This window comes from Passer montanus, unplaced genomic scaffold (assembly GCF_014805655.1).
Source record: "Passer montanus isolate IOZ18808 unplaced genomic scaffold, ASM1480565v1 scaffold19, whole genome shotgun sequence".
Taxonomy (NCBI): Eukaryota; Metazoa; Chordata; class Aves; order Passeriformes; family Passeridae; genus Passer; species Passer montanus.
The window spans coordinates 10,810,679-10,833,740 of record NW_024366480.1 but is presented as its reverse complement, the minus strand read 5'-3'; the positions used below and the strand labels follow the sequence as shown (position 1 = coordinate 10,833,740).

At 37.1% G+C, this 23,062-nt stretch overlaps 1 protein-coding gene across 13 annotated transcripts in view; it reads left to right on the top strand.

The window, feature by feature from the left end:
* The window catches only part of PTPRM (protein tyrosine phosphatase receptor type M), a 444,086-nt gene that overhangs the window by 280,827 nt on the left and 140,197 nt on the right, over window positions 1-23,062 (top strand). For 7 of the 13 annotated variants that reach the window (XM_039706010.1, XM_039706012.1, XM_039706007.1 and 4 more), the window contains 2 exons: window positions 11,163-11,295; window positions 18,178-18,207. In XM_039706010.1, coding sequence (XP_039561944.1) covers window positions 11,163-11,295; window positions 18,178-18,207 — 163 coding nt within the window. The remainder of the gene's footprint in view (window positions 1-11,162; window positions 11,296-18,177; window positions 18,208-23,062) is intronic. The other 6 variants (XM_039706015.1, XM_039706013.1, XM_039706011.1 and 3 more) reach the window with 1 other exon arrangement.

The window sequence follows — 23,062 nt, the reverse complement described above, 5'->3', positions numbered from 1 at the left end:
TTAAACAGAGCAGTGTAGCAAAGAGGAGAGTAATACTGTTAACTTTAAGCAAAAGTTACAGAATGTACTGTCTTGGACAAAGTAATGTTTCAGCAATTCACTCCATTTAGTTTCATTGAAATAGCTCAAATCTGAATAAGTATCTAAGCTGCATTTGTCTGCTTGGAGTAACAGTTCAGCACTGTGCAAGACATAATTGTAGTTATTGACAAGTTTTTAACACCTTCTTCAGACAATATATTGAAAATGATCTTTTCTGCACTAATGGGAGTTTGACTGCAAGAACCAATAAATTTACAGCTCTGAGAAAGGTGCTCAGGTGTTTCTGTTTCTGTATCTGTTTTTCTAGCAGTTCTAAGCACTAAAAAGTTTTTGTGTACATAGAAAATTCCCGTGCAAATGAAAGTTGAGTCTCAGTTTTCAATAAAAGTGAACAGAAGTTGGTGTCTTGCATGGTTTTAAGCTGTCAAGAGGGGAAATAAGTACTATCAGGTTCTGTTTAAACCTTTGAGTTCACCTTGGAAGCACAAAGTGAAAAATATAGGAAAAATAGTAAATTCTAATTGGTCAAACGTAAACAAAGTATTCTATAAACCTTTTTGAAGCAAAATAGTTGCACTTTTTAGTATGCTGTCATTGAATTAGACTGCTTCTGAGTCAATGTGTCAATAATTAAAAGTGAAAAGAGCTGATTATAAAAAATGATTGTTCAAGGCATTCTTAATCAAGTAGGACAAGTGGAGATTTTCCTTTAACCACTAAAACCTACAGGAAATAACTGAAAACTAAAATGTAAATCAGTGATAGCCATTCAGAGGAGGCCTAGTCTATTCTTGTCCCTGTAGTAGAATATTGGTGCATTCAACATTATTTCGGTCTGAATAGGTTTTTATATTGGCAATACTATAAAAATTTCTGAAATGTGAACAAAAGAACTGCTAAACTGTATTGGCACAAAGACAGATTTAGAATTCTGTGGAATTATATTTCCTTTGTTGTGCTGATTCTGCTTTCCAGTTCCTCTAGCTGACCTTCCGGCTCCAAAACAGTGTTGACTCTGAAATGCTTTAAAAGAAAAAAAAAAGTTTTGAGTATCTTTTCCTACTTTTTATAAATTTATCACAAACATATTTTTCAATTTTTATATTTCTTAATGCTTTATTACATGTATAATTCCATTTATGTGTGGAATTATAATTTGTGTAATTATTTATAATTCCATTTATTTTGTTACATTCATAACTATGTTATGTTTTTTTCCAGGAAAAGTTGTGGGTAGAGAAATAAATTCCAAGTGTGATTGTTTTTGAAGGATTTATGTAGAATCTTTCATAAGGATTGCAGTGTGAAGGGAGGTTGGTAGTGGAAGTCACCAGGAATATAAGCCTCGTCTGTGAGCCAGTGGCAGCATAGGCCAAATCATCCATGGTGTTCAGACCTCCCACAGGGATACCTCTACTGCATTACCCTCTGTCCCTCTCCTAATGGCCAAGTAGCCAAGCCTTCACTGACTTACCATTTGGAACTGTTTATTTGTGTTCCTCTGCTTAAGCCCATGGCTGACAGCGAGATCAGAAGATGATACCTCACTCTGGTACTTCTTGCCCATAGCTTCAGGTTGCTTTGTTCCCATGCTGGATGTGTTCCCTTGCATTCAGGGATGGAAAATAAAACAGCTGTGTTTGTCCAGGCCAAAAGCATCTAGTTTTGTAGCTGGGTTTCACCCTGAGTAGGTCAGCTCTAGAAACATTACTGTGATTTGATTTCATGTCTTCCCTGCTTGTTGGAAGCCAACTGAATACTAGAAAACCACATTTTATCTCCCCTGAAGAGGGCAGAATCCTCTTCAGTCTTCAAATCCACACCTTTCTGTTTCTAGAAAAGAGCTGAAATAAATTCTCAGTGGTGTCTGATATTGCTTGTCATGTCTCAGTATACTTTCAGGAGTAGATCTAGTGTTGAAAGCATGGGAGGCACCAAGAGGTCTCCTTGGTGAAATAGGTGGAAGTCACATACATTTCTAGGGCTGATGGTAAGTTGTCCACTTCTTCTAGAGGGATGATCTGAAAGTGGCGCTGACTTGCTTAGAAAATGTGTTAGGTATGGACAGGATCAATCCAAACTGTCTGCTTTCATTTCCTTAGAGCTAATTTGAGAGAGTTACTCTTCGACCATGAGTACTGCTGGTTTGAGGTTGTGTAGAGAACCATAAAATCAAATGTTTCAGGTCTAAAGGATACCCTTGTTGTACATTATGTACCTCTAGGACTTCTTGTTCCCAGAAGTCAGGGCTATAAGACGCAATTGCACTTCCAGTGGCTGCAGGTGGGACATCTTTAACAGTGCATCACCTGGTAACAAGCCCTACATTCAAAACCTGCCATTTCAGCTCTTGTTGGTGCTTCTGCTCTCAGATCTCCTCCTCCTTATTCAGTATGATACCTACATGCATACAGCCAATATGATGCAAGTATATTCTCATTGCTTCTCAGTCAACCTTGATTAGAAATGTGTGTCTCATCATATTGGTCATTGTTGTGTTTGTGTAGTCTGAGAGTAGTTGGTAAAGAAGCCCAGTTTCATCTTTCCACAGAACTCAGGAGATTTCAACTTTTATTTCAATGGTGGGAGCTGTTTTCAGTTATGCTGCCATGGCTTTTCCATTTGTTGGAATAGAGGTCTGTGGTTTGTTCCATTGTGGCTGCTTCTTTGGCCACACATAGTGAGAATCTATAAATATGTAGCCATCTTTTTTTTCTTCATAAAATAGACTAAAGTATGTGAAACTACCCTTCAGGGCCATTTGAAAGCTTAAGGTTCTAAAGACTTTATATTTTTTTTCCTTAGTAAATTATTTATTCCAAGAAGGAGATACACTGTGTCTGTATATTTGAGACTTGTTAATAATTTCTGGTTATGGTACAGCTGTTGAGTGTGCTTTAAACATCCCTTAATGATCTCAATGCTGTTAAAGTGTGAGGGCTTATGCTTTTTTCTCAAATGAATGAGGGCCTCCAACTCCTTGGGTGCCCACAAGAGAGGAACATTTTTATGAATTTTAATTATTTAAGTTTCTTTGCTTAAAAGAAAAAGGCAAAGAGGAGCTAGTAGAAAGGATGGTGTCTTTGTTTCAAAGGAGAAATGAGCTGTTTATCAACACTTGCTTGCTTAAGTTTTTGGTCTTTTTTAAACCACAGTCTCCAGAAAAAAATCCAGTCTAAATAGTCTGGATTAAAATCCTGTTAAAAATAGATTGTGATGAGACCAATAGATTGGGATGAGACCAGAAGTCAAACTGGGAACTTCATTTGTTTTAAGCATGTTTTGTAAAGAATGTTGTTATTCCTGACAACCAGAAATGCAGATGTTTAACCAAAATAGTCTTTCTGCTCACATACACCAACATGAATCATCCACCAGTGAGAGACACAGTTCATGTGATAGTCAACTAAATGAGTTGCATTCATCAGTGAAATAGTTCTTTGCATGTCTTTTTATGCAGTTCTTTGTCATTTATATTTACATTTTCCTAAAGAACATCACAAACAAAATTAATAATTCATAACTATTGTTACACAGCAGAGCCTTATTTTGATACTCCCTTCTTACCACAGACCTTTTAACAAGTCTGTATTTTGCTGTATTTAAAAAACACCAAATAAAAAATATACCAATATAATGGTCCTCAGGAAATACAGAAACCTTTTTCAGGGCAAAGAGGATCTGTACACAGCCATAGATATTGTGATGATGATCATAAATTGCAAAGAAAATACTCTCCTGCTAAAATGTAAGTGTTGCTTGCCCTCCTTTCCCAGGCTTCAAAAAAATAGATTGGTGAGCACATCATAGGAGGGAAAGTCAGACTGTGTTGATTTCAACACTTAAACAACTCCTATGCTTAGCAAAATAGAAAGAAAACACTGTCTCTGCCATGCAGAAAAAGCAGTTTATACATGAGCATTTCCAAGAGAAACCAAGAACAGAAGGGAAGAATATTGTAAAAAGAGGAGTAAACAGCCCTTACTCTTGCCACATTTCCAAAACTAATTTATTCAAGACATGGGCTAAAGAGAAAACTGAAAAAATGCTGATCAAACCCCCTTCTGGCACAAAGTGTACCCTGCCCAACACCACCTCATAACTTCTACCATATGGACAAAAATCTGCAATTTTGAAGGAGAACGAGAAGCGCTGATTGGAAAGCTAACAATGAGCATGGCAAGGGAGAACTCACTCTCCTAGCTGGAGTTCTACCAGGAGTAATAAAACAAAGACTTTGTTAGCAGATACGTGCTGGCTAGCAGATGAGGACTGAATGCCAGTCACTTACAGTATAAACAGAAGAGCCAGGGTGGTAATTAATTTCATCTACAGATCTGTATTTGTTTTGGGTCTTCTCCAAGACAGGCTGAAATCCTGGCATCTGGAATGAACTTGAAAGCGTGTCAGACTGGCTTGTCTCTCACAGCATCGGTTATGCTGCTGCTACAGATTTATCAATAGGGGTACCATTTTATGCAGTCATGGGTGAGATGAAGGGAGAAATGGTGTTTCTGGAGGAAACAGGACATTTTGCACTACTGCCCTCTTGCAGTGTGTTTTGTGATTAAGGATTGGGTTTCCTGTTGGTCATTTGACATTTATAAGGACCTACCTCTGTGAAGCACCTGTTTTCATACCAAGACAAACATATCAATATTCTTTCTTAATTTGTCATACTGTCTTTTTTCGCAGCCCTTTACTTTTGGCAATTCTGCTTTTCCTACCTTTATGTGAATGAACATTTATATTGTTTCCTTCCTTGAAACACCCCAACCAACATCATCAATCAAAATATTTGTAAGTCCCTCAAATCACTCCTGAAGATCTGTTTCTGCTGTGGTACTAACTGAAAATGCTGAGTGATACCAGCTAGTTAAAAGAGCAAGAAGGGTGGAACTATTTGGGAATTGCAAATGCATCTTTTTAGGGGTTTTTGCCTCCCCCTTCCCCCTGTGATTGCTACACCTGCCTCCTACAGCCTTGCTCGGCTAGGTTGTGTGCTTTTAGTGGCAAAGATTACTTAGCTGTGTGCCTGCCCTGTTCTTAGCACAGTGGGGCTCCTGGTCTGATTTACAGCTTCTAGCTCCTGCTATCATACAAATAATAGGAAGTAATAATGATAGTAGCCTCTGTAATTCATGTTGTCCTTGGAGAGCGTGGGCAGATTCTTTAAAGTCAAGTTCTCTGATCTTTTCAGTCTTCTCACTTTGTGGCAGGGAGAATAGGAGCCTAGTGATGGGTGTTCCAAGGAAACATCATACTTCTCTGCCTCTCTTCTGCCTTGTACCATTTTGCATGATTTCTGCCACCTCATCACGGTGCAGCTGTCACACAGGGGTATAATGTTTCATTTTCCTGACTCACTCTGTGGAATAACTCAAAAGTAGGTGCCGAGATGTGATAGTTGAATCTCACTGCCTGTATTAAAAAAAAAATCACAGGGTAGTTACTAACTCAAAAGTTGGTTTCAAATTTGACTGTAAAATAGGATGATCTGAACTAACTGTATTGCTGCCTTAAAGCCTTGTAAGGTTAGCCACTACATCAGTTACTGGAACACCTGTGGATGAAATGTAGTTGGAAAGGCTTGCAAGCATCTTACCAGGCAAGTACCTTTTGAGAGTGTAAAGCTGCAGAAAGGAAGCACAAAAGGCAGGAGCTACGGTCAGGCTTGAGTGGGAGAAATAAAATGAGACTGGTCTAGTTAATTAATGGAAGGGATTCTTTTTTTACTCAAATAAAAGAAGAAACATCTGGATTTTTTAAAGACTGCTTTAGATGAAGCAAACTTTAGCTAGTTTTTACTAGTAACAGCTTAAATCTTACCCTTCTCTTTGTAAGTATAACCAGCAGTGCCTAGACTTTTGAGCCAGGATTATTTTATTAGTTATTCTATTCTGTAAAATGGTCAGTCATTTTTTGGGGAAAAGAAATATTGAAAAGCAAGTCCAAAGTTTGTTCACAAAGAGAGAAGGAGAAAGAGAGTTTATTCAGTTTGGTAGAGGTCCATTTCTTTTACTGGAAAACATTTTCATTTTTCTTGAAAAACAAGATAGTGCTTGCCTCAGAGTTAAAGGAATGATTATTTTGCTCACATAATTCATTCACCTTAGCTTTCATTATAGTGAAAAGTAGTTCTGCTACAACCTTTTCTATCCATAAGCTACCTGCAAGAGATTATTTTTTATGAAGTTTTGAGGTTGATGATAACATGATACTTGTGCCTGCTGAGTGAGAAAGGAAGGGAAAATTTTCCACCAAAGGAAGTGGCAGAAATACTTCAAAGAGAGAGTAGGAATTTTTTTTTTTATCCAGTCTTCTAACTTGTTGTGTGGAAATAGAAATTTAGCTGCACAAAGTCATTTAAGAATTCTAACTCTGGCAGACACTAATAGAGCAACTAGATATGATTCAGTTCTCATTCTGAAGAGGAAGTAAGATGCCATGAACTGGCAGAGTAATGACTAAACTTCAGAGGAGATTCCTATATTAAGAAAAAGTTAATGGAATAGGTCTGAGAGTAAAAACTAAGTGAAATACTATGTGGAATGCTATGGATGTTTCATGGGTACTACTTAAAAATATTATCACCGAGGCTTGCAAAGTATGGAACAAAACATGATCCATGAGGAAAAGTCAGGCCAGCTGAGTGCCATTCTCAGTAAAGGAAAAGAAACATATTTCACATTTTAAATGCTACTGTTGGAAGAGCCACAAAGAATGGGAAATCAGTCAGTGAAAGGGAAATTGTAGTTGCTGAGATTAACTAGAAAAGTAAATATCTAAGGGTATGGATCCAAGCAATGTGAGTGTCTTCCACTGTATTCAGCAGAGGAAGCCTGGGGAAATGCTTTGCTGGGTTTTGCAGCACTATAGGGTTTGTCTTTAAGTGTATCTCTGTTTTTCACTTGTGGCAGGAAGCACTCTACTTGTTTTCATCAAGTAAAGACTTTCCAAAGTCAGCACCTTAATCTTTTTTAAACTGGCAGGAAACATCTCCTTGTCCTTTCATTTTCTAAGCAGTTCCCTTGAGCTATCCTCCACTCACTGCTCTTCAGTGACCTATTGTCTTTCTAGAGGAGCACCACAGAGTATATGTCAGTTTAGCCTTGATTCTTGCAGCTCCCACGAGCAAGAGCTAGTGTTTTCGCTCTGTGTTCAGCTTCTGTTTTCTGAGATTGCCCAGACAATCTCAGAAAACAGAAGTGAGGGTTTATTATGCAAGGCTTGAAGTCAGTTGTCATATGCAAGGGTAGAATCAAAATCTTTAAAGTAAAACAAACAAAAAAATCCAAGTAAGTCATTAGGTCCAGCGTTGTGAGAAAATGCAGTGGGCATAGCTCAATTGTTGGCATCAACTTAATGACCTGTTTTCATTAAATACAGATATTTTACTGGAGGCACAGTATTTGTCTCATAGCAATATATTCTTAAAGACTCAGGGCAGTCAAGGACAATAAAAATTACTGTGTCAGACAAAGAGCTTGCAAGATCAGTAATAAAATAAAGAAATAAGCCACCAAGACTAGATCATCATGATAAAATAGTGTATCAGTAACACTGTTTCTGTAATGAAAGATTACATTTCACTCAATATTTTTAGCGTCTGTCAGTTCAGCAGAGTACAAGAGAAATCAAAGCACCTATTTTTTTTTAAGTCTTGCAATAGTGCTTTTCCACATCTCTTGAAAACATACAAACAAAACCAAATGCACAAATGGACATTACAGTTTATCAGGAGGCAAAATGAATTTCAGAACTACTGTCCTGAGTTGCCTTGCTCCCCTTAGGGACGGCTCACCCATCTCTGCATGGTGCCAGTGCAATTGTGCACATGGGTTAAAAATCAGTTAAGAAGTAATTATGAAGTGAGAGGCAAATATCATTCAATCAACATCTACTTATGAGACAGAAACACGGGAGAAATAAAGTGACACTGCTTTTCATAGCTAATGCACTTTAGTATTTAATATGCTGTATGGTGTGCTTATTAAATGCCTGGAAGAGTCAGTGTCAGGGCAGCAGCTCTTGATTATAGTGCTAGATGGTAGGAGTTAGTGGAATTCACATGAGACTATGAAGAATTTCAGTGGGACAAAAGGAAACTGAATGAAGAGGTAGTACCAACTCAAATTTCAGTCTCGGTGAATGCTAAAATGTAAATTTGAATGGCTTTTAACTTGTAAAGGGTTCAAAGCTGAATACTGCACTGAAGAAAGGGCTGCATGTTTCACTGTAAACAATACACAGTAAAAAACTTCCAGTGTCCATCTGATGTTGAAATAAATCCAAACAGAATGCTAAGGGGTATGAAGAGTGGATTAGAATACAGCAATTTTCTAAAATCCAGTTGTAGAGAAACTGAGGTATGTTAAGTGAATAAGCAGCATTAAATAAAATGCAGAAAGGTAATCCAAAATTTCTAATACTAAAAAACTCAAGGAATGTTCAAGAAAGATGAAAGTTCTTTTCATTTACCCAAATAGATTTTTGGAAACCACTGAGAACAATAGTGGAGTAACATTTTGTCAGCAAATAAATAAGCTGCTGATTGGAAATAAAGGAGAATTGAAGTAATGCCAATATTATTTTATAATAATTAATGACAGGAGTTTTTAATAGGCTTGTTAAAAACATGCTTCCAGTTTTAAGGCAACCTCTGTTGTAAGGCTGAATACATCACCGTGAGAAGCTGTATCCTATTTTTAACTCGGCATTAAAATTCTTTCCATAGACAATTTGAACTGATTCCTCAATCAGATAATCAATAAATGATGCAATATGGGAGTTTGAGTGTCCTGACGTTAGGCTCTGTGCCGCTTGCAGTTTAGGCTTTCTTTAGAGATTCTGCATTAGTGGTGGATACTCCAGCTTGTTCAGTGCTGCCGTCAGGATAATGCTTTGTGTGATGGAAGGCATTTCATGAAGGTTGTGCTCCATCATATGCAGAAAACGTGTGTGCTTTGAATACGATTTTCTCTCCTCTGCATAGTGTAAGTGTAGCTGGCTCCCTTAACTGAGGACCATGAGCTGCTAAAGAGAGACCTGGCACTGAGGTAGAACACGCTGGATAGTACTGTGAATGGTTGCCTTTACTTAATTTCACTGCTTAGCACTCATATTCCCAAAACTAATGCTGGAAGCCTTAACATAAGGAATGAAACCATAAGGCAGAAGCTGTTTCTAGCAAGTCATTGCTGATGAGTATTCCAGTTGGCTGGGGTAACCTGAAGGAGATAATGACGAATAGGCTTTGGAAGAAACTAGTCTTAGAAGATACATTTGAAAAGACACTATTTGCTATTGACTTTAGATTCTTTCTTTCTTGGGTTTTAGATTTAAAAGAGAGTTTTGGAGTCCTTCATATGTCTTACCATTTGCATCATACTTGATTCACTCTTTCCTGTCGGCCAAGTGCAGCTCAACAGCTGCTTTTTCCATGAACATGCTCTTGATGTCTTGTGAATATCTACTGCAGTATTGAGTGCTGTGAAGAGTACAGCAATATAGAATTTAAAAAAAAAAATTATATAGGATACAGTAAAATTGAAATAGAACTGTTTATTCATACAAAGTATGAATCATCCTTTATTCATACAAAGTAAGGATTTTACCAATTCAGAAAAGTGTGTGTGTATTTCTATCGAACTAATATTCTTGTGGGACTGGGCAGAGGGACAGCAAGCACATCATTTTCTCTGATTTTTAGCACTCATATAAAGTACCTTGGCCAGAATTTTCCAAAGAACCAGGTTCTTGCAGTTAGCTCTAGACATGATTTGATTAATAGTTATCACCTTTTCTGGCAGGTTTTTCTGGCATTCCTCTTGGCAAGGAGTATTGAAGATGTAGGCCAAAAGTATAAAAAGTATAACTGTGGGCACTCAGAAATACTCTTCATCTTGGAATACCCTGGTTAAAATTGAGGAGAAACATTGGAAATGTTTTCATTCTATTTTTCAGAAAATAGCTCTTCATGTAAATTGGCCATTAATTTCCTTCCTTTCCAGAAAGAGAAAGTAAAGAAACAAGTAAAATATAGTTGGTGCTGTCAGAATCTTCTCTGAATGCCAGTTAGTGGTTCAAGAATGTGGTCTTAAAAGATTACACTTCACTTAGGCTTTACTCTTCCTTCTCCCTTCCCAAAAAAGCTGTACCAGGAAAGCTGTCCATAAATCCCTGTGTCCATTTTATGGCATGGTGCCTCAAATGATGAATGCTGACACGTTTTGATTTAAAAAAAAAAAAAGCAAGTCCATAAAAAAATAAAATCAGCTTAGTGAATTGAATGTTGCTTCCTTAACATTTTTTCATCCTGAACTCATTTGGTAGGGGAAATGGATATTTCATCAGACATGGATTTGACGTTCCATCACATTATACAGTAAACAGTACAAACGATGTTATTTTTTTTAAATGGAGAAGCTGGAGGAGCTAAGACAGTAGCTGCTGTAAGGCACTGGTTATCTCATTTAAACAGATATTAAATGTAGGTGCCAGTGGTGTGATCATCAGCTGCTTCCCACTTTGTGAATAAATTGCTTAGAAGGAGTCTTTTTTCCTACCAGATGTGACCTAGATTTAGATTTCCAAAGGCAAAAAAAAAGTCTATTGTGTAAAAAAACAATTGTGGGTAAAATGCATGGTAAATGAGCTTATCTCACTTTTCCAGGTGTTTAAGCTAATATGTTATGGAATTACAGCTTCATTTATGAAAAATAATTGAGGAAAATGTTCCAGCAAATCAAATTTGGATAAAGGCTTAGTATAGTTATTGTGTTGTTAGCAAGTTTTTAAATGGAAGAAAGAAAAGGGAGCCAGCACAGATAATAAAAATACAGAAATTTGTGAATCTGTGAAGAGGCTTCTGTAAAGGGTCAGGGCTGGCAGTGGTATCCCATCTATATTGTGGTCCTGCAGAATGTCTTGGAACAATATAAAGAATTATATTCCCGGCAATGCGTATGAAAGCAGAAATTTTTCTTAAAAGACCAAGCATTGATATCTGTTGGCCCTGGATAAGATTAATGACATTAGTAGGTTAAGTGTATAAACATCAAAAGAATAACACCTTTATTATTTTCCTCATTGCTATTTTTCTTTTGTCAATTCCATAGGGGCTGCCACTCGAAAACCAGACCCGGAGCCTGAAAAGCAGACAGACCATACTGTTAAAATTGCTGGAGTCATTGCAGGCATCTTGCTGTTCGTCATTATATTTTTGGGAGTCGTGCTGGTAATGAAGAAAAGGTGAGCAATTAGTGGATGTTTTCTATGTCCATATTCATAGTGCATCTCCTGCAGCAGTACTCAATTTGATATTGGTAAAAGTATCCTGCCACCTTCATACCCACAGAGAATTAATGTTTGTGTCTTTGTTTTATATATAACAACTTGAGGTTAATGATTGTAGCACTTCTTACATCAGTACTGCATGATGGACTCTAATAATCAGAGTATCTGGTCCTTTGTGAGTCTCCACCCTATTTGACAGATCAGCTGGAAGCTAGATGTAGTTTCATTTTTGCATGTAAAAGAAATCCTTAGTCAAACAGGAGCTAGAGCTAAGGTAATTTGTGCTGAGAATGAGGTCTGTACTGTTCTGCATAAACTCCGTTTCCTGAAACAATGGAAAATGTTACAGTGGTGCTGAATGTTTCCAAATGCTGGTTCAACACTCTCACACATTGAGATTGTTTTGCCTTGAATATCATTTGAAAACTGCTACATTAGAAGTGTAAGGCTTTTAAAATTGTGTGTCTTTCTCAACACTGTTAGAGATAAAATAGTAACAGGAAAAATATAGCTAGGGAGGTGGCATAGATAAGAAAAAAACTCCATATTATCTTAGAAGCTTAGTCTAGATTGGGAGAAATTAATTAGCAAATAGAGTCAAGGTTTTAGGTTCTGTAATGAGCAATGTGAGATTTGCAGCTGTTTAAGGTGAGGCTGGGAATGTGCAAGTGATGTGTAAAGGGGCTGAGTGACAAATTCTCCTTCCGCTTCTGCCACAGTCGCCTTACTGTGTCCCATAACCCCTCACCTCCTTGCTATTCCCCTTGAATTATCCCCTTTTTTTTTCCTCTGAGAGCAATCCTGGCCTGATTTGGCTCATCCCAACCCTGTGTGATTTAATTGTATGTTAACTAGTTTGGCAGGTCTGAGATAGTCCAAATCCCCTGAGCTGCCTGAATTTCTTCCAGAATTTGAACAGTGGAGGTGCACAGCAGAGGAGGCAGCTGTCTGACAGTGCCTCAGGGCAGGCAACAGAAGTAGCTGCTTTTCACTCTGTGAAGACAGAGGCAGGGCCATGAGCTAGAAGGGCTCTGTGGAGAGAAAGGCAAGCTGTGGCCAGGGCTGGGGGCCAGGTCATGACAAGAGGTATGTAAAGCACTCAGAAGCTGCCATACAGAAGAGACTGAGACTTAAGCCCCAGGGTGAGTCTGACTGGGGCAATGGAATTGACCCAGTAATCAAGTCTACTCAATAAAGTACAGTGTAGCAGAGTTGAAGTCTGCTCTGACTTTGCAGTACTTTTTTCTTCCCACTTCCGATTTCTTGCATCATTCATACCTTCAATTTTAACAGTTGAACTCTCAAACTCCTCCCTAGGGCCAGACAGAGCACTTGGCATGCAGGGAGGAAGGCTTCTTGTATTTTCTGGCCAATCCTTCTTCACACAATTCCTGACCAGCATTCATCATTCTCTCTGTTCAGTTCTGAGCCTCTCCTTAAGTGTTTCTGCCAAAGGTAGAATGTATTCACCCAAGGGAGACAAGTTATTCTTCATCTTGAAGGGAGAGCATTGCAAAATGATCCAAATAGTTTCAAAGTGAATAAGGTGTCCGAGTCTCTGGCTAAATGGATGCTATGCCAGCTCCTGCTTAATTCTCTAGAGAAAAAGTCTTTGATAATCTAATTATTAGAGGCAGGACGGCTCAGATGCTAAGTGTTTGCATTAATGCAGAAGGATACTTGATTCCTTCTGTCTGCCACAGTGGAGTAATTACTATTCATAGTAATTCTGTTGTTAAAGAAAAAGTGCATTTTGTGAGCTTCCTTGGTTTTTGAAATGAATCTGCTTGCGACAGAGATGGAACTATTGAAAATACAAGTCCAGGGACTCTGTTGCCAAATGCACACAATTTCATTGTGTAATACAGAAAGAATGATACCAATAACTTAAAACATGTCCCAGAATGATGCTGCAGCCTTGAACAAAACAAACTGAAATGAGCTGAAGCGAATATTAAAAAGTAAGGATGGTTCATTTGTGTAACAGGATGTGACTAGGCTTTAATGAGAGTTTCGGGAGGTGGGTATATTGCGTCCCAAGCCTCTTAAAGCATCATCTGCTGGAGCATAGAAGATCTTGAATACAATTACACTCATGACTTAAGCAGAAGATGAACCGATTATTCAATAGATTGTTATTGGTGCATTAATTCACTAGGCTGCTGAGGGCCCCTATGGTTTCACCTTGGTTCAGTTACTGTGTATACATTATGCATTTGAAAAAAACGTATAAATATGCCACAAGCTTAGTGTGACTGTAGTGATTTTGCAGTTCTGCGATATTTTAGGTGCTACTTTGGGAAACAGTCTTATCAAGCTAGTGAGCCATTTGACTTCTGCACTTGATCATTTTATTTCATTTACTTTATCAGGAGCTTTACTGGTGTAAAGATCTGAGTGAAAAATAAAATAGCACCTTGTAATTTAGTGGCACCTTTCCCCTGAGAACCTCTTTGTTCTCTGCACTATTATGTGCAGACTTTCTGGGCTACAATGGTGGGTTTCACTGCACTGAGTCTACGTGCTTTGAAACTTGTCTTGTTTGGAGCTGGCTACAGCAAAATCCCATTCACATTCTGCTATCCCAAGGCATATCCCAAAGCAAATGTGTCATTCATTCTTCCAGAGAAAAGAGTCTTGTGTATTTGATCATACCAGTAGATGAAACCGACTCTGTCCCTGGGGCTTCACAGTACTTAATTAACTTAATATAAAACCATTTATTTCCATTGTCAGAAGATTTGGAAAGCAGTTTCACATGTGTTACAACCATGACTTTGTCCAGCACATTCCTTAAGTAGCCACCTAATTTGAGTCAACAACCATTTTTTGCTTGGTTGATTCCAGGCACCACAGATTTTCACAGATCAGTCTCTTGAACTTTTAATTCATTAGCCAAGCAGAGAAGACCAACATTCAAGAAGGTTTTCAGTGCAGCACAGACGTGCTTTGGATATGCCCATTATCAAAGCAGTATATAAAGAAGTTCTGCGAACGTTAACAGTCATTAAGCAGCATTATTAATTTCACTACATAATTGTCTTCTGAAGTAGTTCTATCATGAACAGAGAGATTAGGTGGCCTAGCAATTCAGTGCATATTTTGGAGTCACTAGTGAGGGTAGAAGCATTTTCTGTAGGGACACTCAGCTTTTGACTGAAGTAAAACAAATTTGTAAACTTGGCACATGGGGCAGGGGAGGACTGTTAGTGCTTTCTTCTTTATCTCTCCACTTGGTTGTTCACAGTTCTTTATCCATTCTGTTTTGTCTTTTCTTTATCCATCAGCATTCCTGCACAGAGGTGTTGTGTAATGTAGTCTAGGAACCTGCAAGCTGTTCCTGACACCAGTATGGTCATATCAATGAGATGATTCTTCTCTGTGAAGTTAGAATAGTGCCAATAGGCTTCCTCTCCTCAGATATGCTCTGTATCTCTCACATAAGAATTTACATGAAGTTAGATGAAAACAGTACATGTTTCATTGTATTTCAATTGATCCACAATAAAGTGGATTTTGAATCTGATCCTGCATGGTAAATCTTGGGTAAGACCCAGTCTTTGATCTACTTGCATAAGATTTTATAAAAACATTGAAAATGAAGAATGCACCAAGTAACTTCATCCTTTGGGCAACTTAAAGAGCAGTGAAAATGAGAGTACTGTTGCTGCAACCTTTGGAAAAGCAATAGCAATTAAATCAAGACTTGCATAAATTAGACCCTTACTGCTTTATTTTTTCCTTTCCTGTTTTTTTCTTCTTTATATTCTATTTAAGTTAAAGTTCAAAATTTGCCTAAGTTTGTAGGTTAGTGGTGCAACATTTACTTAAAAGCCCTTTTTATGTCTTTGGGGCAGCTGTTTCCATTGGGGCTGCCATTTTGTAGCTGCAATGGGAGTGCAGTAAGGAAGCAGCTATTAAAATTTTATTCCATTGGCTTCTGATTCAGTTGTAGAATGGAGTTTTTCTGATCATAAAAAGGCTATTTTGTTTTGTCTGGGTTTAGTTTCTGTTTTCAGCTGTCTCTGTGCCTGAGCCTTCCATGAGTTTCTAATGTATGTAATTGTAGCATCTGTTTAAGTCAGAGACCTTGGTTCTTGGCAGTGGATAAGGAAGGGTTTTGCACTCAGTAGAGCTGGGCTGGGAATGCATTGTTCCCATTCCCCGATAGCAAATCAGGCTGTTCAGTTATGCATACACCTTTGCCAACAATTTCAAACACTTAGGATAGAAACTGAAGATAATAAGGTTGAAGGAAAATTCCAGCCTCCTCTCCCTGAACTGCATTTTTCCTTATAGGCCAACTGTAAATGAGAGATGATGGAAGAAAACATTGAGGAATGTAATGACACAGTTCAAAAGTTTCCATTGTGATGGGTCAATCCTTCTGCAGCCAGCCTCATGTGCTGATTTTGATAAATTTTGTAGTGGGGCCTCTTTCTTTAAGTGGTATTCATGAAATTAATTTATGTGTTCAGTCCAAAAAGGGTTAAAAGTGCATAATATTGTCACTATATGCAGAAACAGTTTATTGACATAAAATAACCTGACTAGCGGGAAGTGACTGAAGAGCTATGCTCATAAGAAGATTTGGCCTATGTTGGCCAAAATCTTTGCATCAGTCTTTTTAACAGAAAGAAACTTTTCAGACATAGACAGAAACTTGAGTTTATATTCATTATGTAGGAGGAAAAATGGAGCTTGTCCACATTTTTTAAAAAAGCTAAATCCATTCAGTTAAGGATGGTGTTTTAGCATGTGGCCTGAAATGCTTGTATAAAACTTGCAAGTATAAAACTTTCTACAGGATTTTAACATATTATTTTTACCTGTTTCTTTCAGTGTAAGTTATTCTTGAGAGAGAGAGCCTTGGTGCTCTTTTTCAGAGACTTTTATATGGAAAATCTCACAACTGTAGCAATAAAAAAATAGCTGGCTTGAGACTTCCAATTTTTCTCATGTTACACAAATGCTTAATGGGACATTTATACACAATAAAGTTCCTGGATTTTCAGCATTTTTTTTTTCATAAGGAATGATTTATCTCTATAGCATATTTGGCAGAATTCTGCATATAAGTATCACCAGTGCTTCACTGATTAATTATATTTATTGTTGTTTCTCAAATTATTATACATCTTTTAGAAGTATGAGAACATTTGTACTAATTACATTAAATTTTTCTCGTGGCAACATATGGCAAGAAACAGGGTTGGCAGTGTCATGAGATTCTAAATCAAAATGATAGAATGAGTAATTCTGAAAAGAAAGATAGGGGAAAATATAATTATGACTGAACTAGAAAACAACCACTTGCTTATAGTGCAGGTAAGTGCTTTGATAGGACCTGATCCATGTTCCCTATGGAATGCAAAGGGGCTTACAACTGTTTTGCAGCTTGCCCCTTACTCTATCCTTATTTATCTTCTAAAACACAACTTTAGCAGGTACACATTTTCCAGATGTGCCATGTGATTAAATATGCAGTGTGTAGTGTCTTGTGTTTGAACAATACTGTTTGCATCAGAAAAATGGGAATAAAAACTGGGAAATATTTCTAACGGCATCTTCACACAAAGAAGATGAGAGAGAAAATTTGATGAAAGCCTAGTTTTCAAAGGGATGCCTGAAGCATGTAGCCAGAGGCAAGTTAACATTAGTTACAGTCCTTTGCAAGGCCTGTTTACATGTTTCCTCTGTAGTCAAAGGGCTGTGTGCATGTGCTGTAAAAATTACAAATGCCTACATGGTTCCTTTCAGTCTTTTATCTTACCAACATGTGAATGCTAGTTGACGTTATGCTCGAGATGTGTTAAGATCTCCAGCCTTTTTTTAATTGCAGTCAATATATGGAATTCATTTGGGTTGAAACTTCCCCTTTCTGGAGGATTGCAGTCCTGCTTGCAGTGGGCTCATAACTGAGGGATGGAGGGAGGGATGTAAAGCAGAAGAGCATAGCTGGAGGGCTTCTGTACTATGTGCTCACACAGAGCATCTCTAGGTGGAGTATCTGGCTGTGCAAGAGGTTATGCAAGGCTGACAGAGCCCATATTTGTCGAGGTGGTGGTGCTGGGTCTCCCAAGTTGTTCTTCGTGGCATTCACGTGGGCAGGAATAACATGGATACAGGATCAGTTCTTATTTTTATCTCTGCCACATGGGGAAATACTAGCAATACAATTTTAGCCCAGGATAGGTTTTTTATTTGCATGACAATAAGTATCCTTTCCTTCTGAATTTAAAAGGTTATTTAAAAGCTGAAATATTAAAAGAGCTGTGGCCATGGATTTCCCCCCTCTGGAAATAAGTCCTTTCAAAGGCAGAACTGACTGCCTTAAGTAAAAAAAGGGATAGGCTAAGATTCTACAGTGTTATGACAGGAAGAGGAGCTACTTAAAGCATATTCTGAAATTCTTTATTCCTAATCTTCTAACACCATGCTATAATTTCTATATCCTTATTCCTAATGCGACTGAGGTGTAATCAGAAATGACTTAGCACTTTAATTGGGAATATTTGTGTGTGTAGTGTATGCAGATATGAACAGACATTAAACACGTAATATTACTTAGTAGGTGTACCTTAAGGTGGTTTGATTTAACAGCTGGAGATGCATTATATATTGTATGGCTCAAAGTGTTATGGAAATTGGATATGTCACCTGTCTATTCCAGAAACATTGCATGATATGCCCAGATATACATTCTTGCTACCTTTCATTTGTGTCACCAGTTCAGGTCTCCGTTTCATCTTGATTTTTCATACATTAATATTTGACTTTTCTTTCCTTCCATTTCATCTTTTCCACCACTGCCTAATCCTTCCACCATCATGGCAGAAGAAGCTATCACTCCTACACTTATTACCTGTAAGTAACTTCTTTGTCATCAGAGGCACACTATCTGCCATGTTGTTCCAGGCCTGAGTAGTGAATGCTAATACTGAAAGTTCCTTTATAAAAACATACTTTGTAAAACTTTCACCAAGATAAAAACAACATGGTCAATAATGTAATGAAATATTTAGCTTTTTACGAGTTTCTTATGTCTCATACTGTGCATTAGAGTCCATTGAATAACATTATGTAAAGAATTTTCTTAATTGAGAAATGATAGAATATTTATAAATATAATGAAATATTTAGCTTCTTATGTCTCATACTGTGCATTAGAGTCCATTGAATAACATTATGTAAAGAATTTTCTTAATTGAGAAATGATAGGTATAAATATCACTACCATGTCAATGAGAAAATTTCATGCCTAAATAACTATTTTTAGAATTTATTTAGTAGTTTCTTTCTCATTTATACTGGTGAAATTACAGCATTGGTTAGACATGTACAAGCATTTCCATTTGTTGCTGTGTACATATTACTACTTTTTTATGAGTATTTATCATGCATAAACATTATAAGTTACTATTTCTAGAGTGAATTTCAAAGGAGATCACTAAAAAATGAGGGCAGGATGAAGCATAACTTTCAGTAAGTAACAATTTTTTTGGTTTTATACCATCCGTAATATCGTTATATGCTTCTTTATTTACCCAAAGCCTCGCTTCATTCCCTGTTGTCAGCAGGTGATGAATGAGAAGGGTTCTTCTGCGAATTTAGAAAATCCCTTTTTGAGGCTATGCACTTTTTCTTGCTTTCCAGGTACAAGGAGTACATAATAGATTAGCAAAATGCTAGGGGTCTTGCAAAATTAGATGTGTTTAATCTTGTGTAATCCTGTTGGCCAGCAGCAAAAATCAGCTGTGCAGCAGTTATCTGTTTTCTTTAAACCTCAGATTTAAAAGCCAGAGGAACCTATGAGATACTTTTACATAGTTACAGAAGTTGGGGTGTTATTTGCATTAGATAAATTTTAGTACTGGTTTTTAGGTACATATAGTGGTAGCATACTCTTGAACGGAACACATTTCAGCAATGCTTTTTATTTAAATGCAATATAAAGTTCCCTTCAAAGTAGTTGCTCTTCAAACTTTTTAAATACATATGTTTTCAGTTCATATTTTGAAAAAGCATCAAACATTCATTTATAGAATTTATGAAAAAAATCATTAAATGTTTTCTGTCTTGAATACTTGGTCTTCAAGAAACCAAGCAGAACCATTCTTCAAATTAATTAAAGCAACTAAAATTTAAACCTCATAACTGAAATTCTCTAAGACTTCACAATATATGGAAACTGCTCATATGGTTAGTAATTCAGATTTCATATTACCTTATTTGACACTTTATGTATAGTGCAATTTTTTTAAACTGTTGTTTAAAGCATTGTATTAATGTTAAGGTCTGAAAAAATTAGCTCTTCCATTGATACAGTATTGCAAAATTTGTTTCTGTTCCTGAGATTAAAAGACATATTTTCCATTAAATATACCTTAGAAAAAATAAATTCCGTTTGGGAGCATTTAAATGTAGTTCTTCAAAATGTCAGAAGAATATAATACAGTAAGCCATGTAGCATGGTCTTGCCTTAATAAGTAAATATACTCAAATTTATATTTTAATATGATTCATGTCTCAAGGCTAAATCAAAAGCAAAATTGAAACAAATGGAACATTAAATGAAACACTGTTTCATTATTTAGGTAAATTGGATTCTATTTTTTTTTCTCTCTTTTTCCACAGACAAAGGAAAATGCCTGAATTGGAATGGTTTCTTTAGGTTTTACAAACAGGTTTTGTCCCTAGTTTTGCAATCACAGAGACTGCTAATAGTGGATGGAATAGGGCATCCCAGGATTATTTGAAGTACTCTCCTAGTGACTTCAAGAAAAGATCTTTTTGTTAATGTGATACAAATCCAGTAACTTTGTAGATTGGGTTGATTAACTCTTCCAAAAGAAATTGTGGGATTTTGACCTCATAGTTTTTTGTTCCCCACCTGGCAAAAGAAGGGAACAGCCCTGAAAAGTTCAGTCAAGACTGGCTGTCAGTAGGAGGAAATATTTTGGACCAAATTCCCCACCTGTTTACGCATCACACAATTTGACTGAAATTGGTGGAAATCTTAGATGAATGCAGGATTCATTACAATTTTATTTTTAGCTGAGGAAGTTGGTATGGATTATAAAATGTTCTATATTTTGAGAAACATAATTTCAAGTACTCTGCCATTGCTAATTTACCACTTCTATACTGAGTATCATATTCAAATTTACTGATTAGTCATTGTAAATGCAAGCTGTAACATCCAAGTGAGCATCTATGCACTGAAATAGTTACTATTGTCTTGTGTGCTGCTTTCCTTGTGTGCTGTGGGCTCCTTTTTCCTAGCAGACTGCAATCTCTGCCACTTCTAGATCCATCCTAAATTAAAATTTAAAAAGAAAAAATTGGCAGATGCCTAGAGCTGCTGATGAATCATCAGAGGTGGCCCTACAGCTGTGCATATTTGGCAGAGAATTATTTCTATTTTATCTTGTGTTTACTAGTTAGCCAGTCAATAGATATTACAGAAAAAATAGTTGAGTACTGCTATTGAGAATTCTTTTTAATGGGCCTAAGTACCTCTGCCAGTCTTTCCTCCCACTCTTGCATTCCTGACATCTGGTGCATTTTTTTACCTTTCGCCTCAGTCAGCCAGCAGATTTTTTTTTTTTGTTTTTTTGTCTGGACATAGTTAGTCCTCTGTGACTTCTTTTGTTCTTAAGATTAGAGCAAATTTCATAGTGCTTATTAACTCTGCAGCAGGTCTTTTGGCTTGGCAGTTGATTCCAGGTGGGAAAAAGAATGGAGATGGTGTCGTTTGTTACACTGGCAATGAGTGATGTTCTCAGGATGGCAGGTGGCACTGGCACAACTGCTTGCTCCTGACACATTTTCTGATGGGCAAAACCCCTGAAAACCCCTGTGCCATGAGATGAAGAAGGAAAAGTGTATTATTATTTTGTTGTGTAATTATGGTTAGGGAAGCTTGTTGCTGAGGTGACAATGAGTGCCATTGTGCTGACCATTGGCTTTTATAAAGATTCTGCCCTTGGAGCTCATTTATCATTTGTCAAGAGCTAACAACTACATTTCATGAAAATTAAAGCATCAGAAAAACAAACTGAGTGCTTGGACCATCGGAATTTACTCCAGACACTGTTGCCTGATAGTTTGGCCAGTTCAATTTACCCCAGATTCTTCTGCAGATAGTTACAGATCACAGCTTTTTAAAGTTTCTTTCTATAAAAGGTTTCATTATATTGCTATGAGTAGGATGTACACCAAATTAAAATGCAAAGTTGTGAAGGCAGCTTTTGATGCTGTTCCTCAGTTTGAGCTTGATATAAAAATGATATGTTATGATTGTGGTTGAAATTAAGTACTTATGCAACAACAGTGTTGCACAGCAGTTAGGTTTATAATGTTATTATATTTTTTGTGCCTTTTCACATGTCATTTCAGCTTGTAAGAGGTGAAGTTGGGAAATAGGAGACAATTGTTACCCAATATTCTTATGCAATGCTAATCATGTTAAGATCTTAATACTGTGGAATCTGCTATTGTGTGTCCCAGCACTAATAATCTAGTTAGGGGCCCTGGAACAAAAGTGCATCACGGGTGCATCATCTGTATGGAAATCTTAATCCCAAAGCCTAATACTATATTGAAATATTAATAGACTGCATAGGACTCTATTGCCTGGTACTTGGTGTATGACACAGGGGACAAAATTCCTCCTGCAAGAAAGCTATTTCCACAAACATTGAGCTTTTTTCATATAAATGGGTATGAAAACATACTCTACTTTTCACAAGAGTTTGGTAGGTTGGGGCCCAGTTGAAGTGTCCGAAGTAAGGCAAGGAGGGTGTTCTACTAAATCACCATTACTAAAAAACACATTTTTGTGCTATGTGCTGTATGCTTTGTGTACAGATATGCAATATCTAGTTTTGATGCACAGATAGCAAGCAGGGTCAGAATTGGGATTTTATTTTTAATTAAAATACATGACATAATTTTTTTAAATCTTTCTAAAGTCATTATTTCTTACACTGGTTCTTGTATCTTCTGATTCTTTTGGATCTGATTGTATTGCTTTATAGCCAAGGCTTACATTCCCATTTCACTGTAGAAAAAATTGTAAATAAACCTTAACACACTGTAAGTAATTTTTTTTTAAATTTTATTATCTATTTCTGAAGTGTGTGAGGGAGCAGCTGGAGTTTTCAGGGGCATGTCTCTCTTTCCTCTTTCTTGTACCCTGTGTCATTAATATTGTTGTTCTTACTGTTTGTTTTCTTACCTCATTGCTGTTTCCAATAAATTGTCCTTATCTCAGCCTTTACCTTTTGTGCCTCTGGATTCTGCTCTCCTGCCCACCACCAGAGGAGAGAGGGGAGGAGCTGGGAGTGAAGGAGTGTCTCTTTGATTTGGAGTGGTTTCAGTGGGAACACTAAATTGGAGAATGCCATTCCTAAACCACAACACAAATTATTGTCTGTGCTCCATTAGTGTCAAGCAATAAATTTGCAGATGCACTGAGGTTTGGAGATTTTTCTGTCCTTAGAGGAGACACTACTTCTTTGGTGAAGGTGCCAGGCATTCAGTGAGGGAAACAATGTAACTGTGGAAAAAATAAATACTTATGCAGCCTAGAGACATCTTTGTTCTTTCCATGCTATTAACAGCTTTGTGTTGGTTTCTAAACTAATATATGGGATTTGAATTGAATAATGAGATTGCATTTAGAAATCATGGAATCCATATACTCCTGTAGCATAAG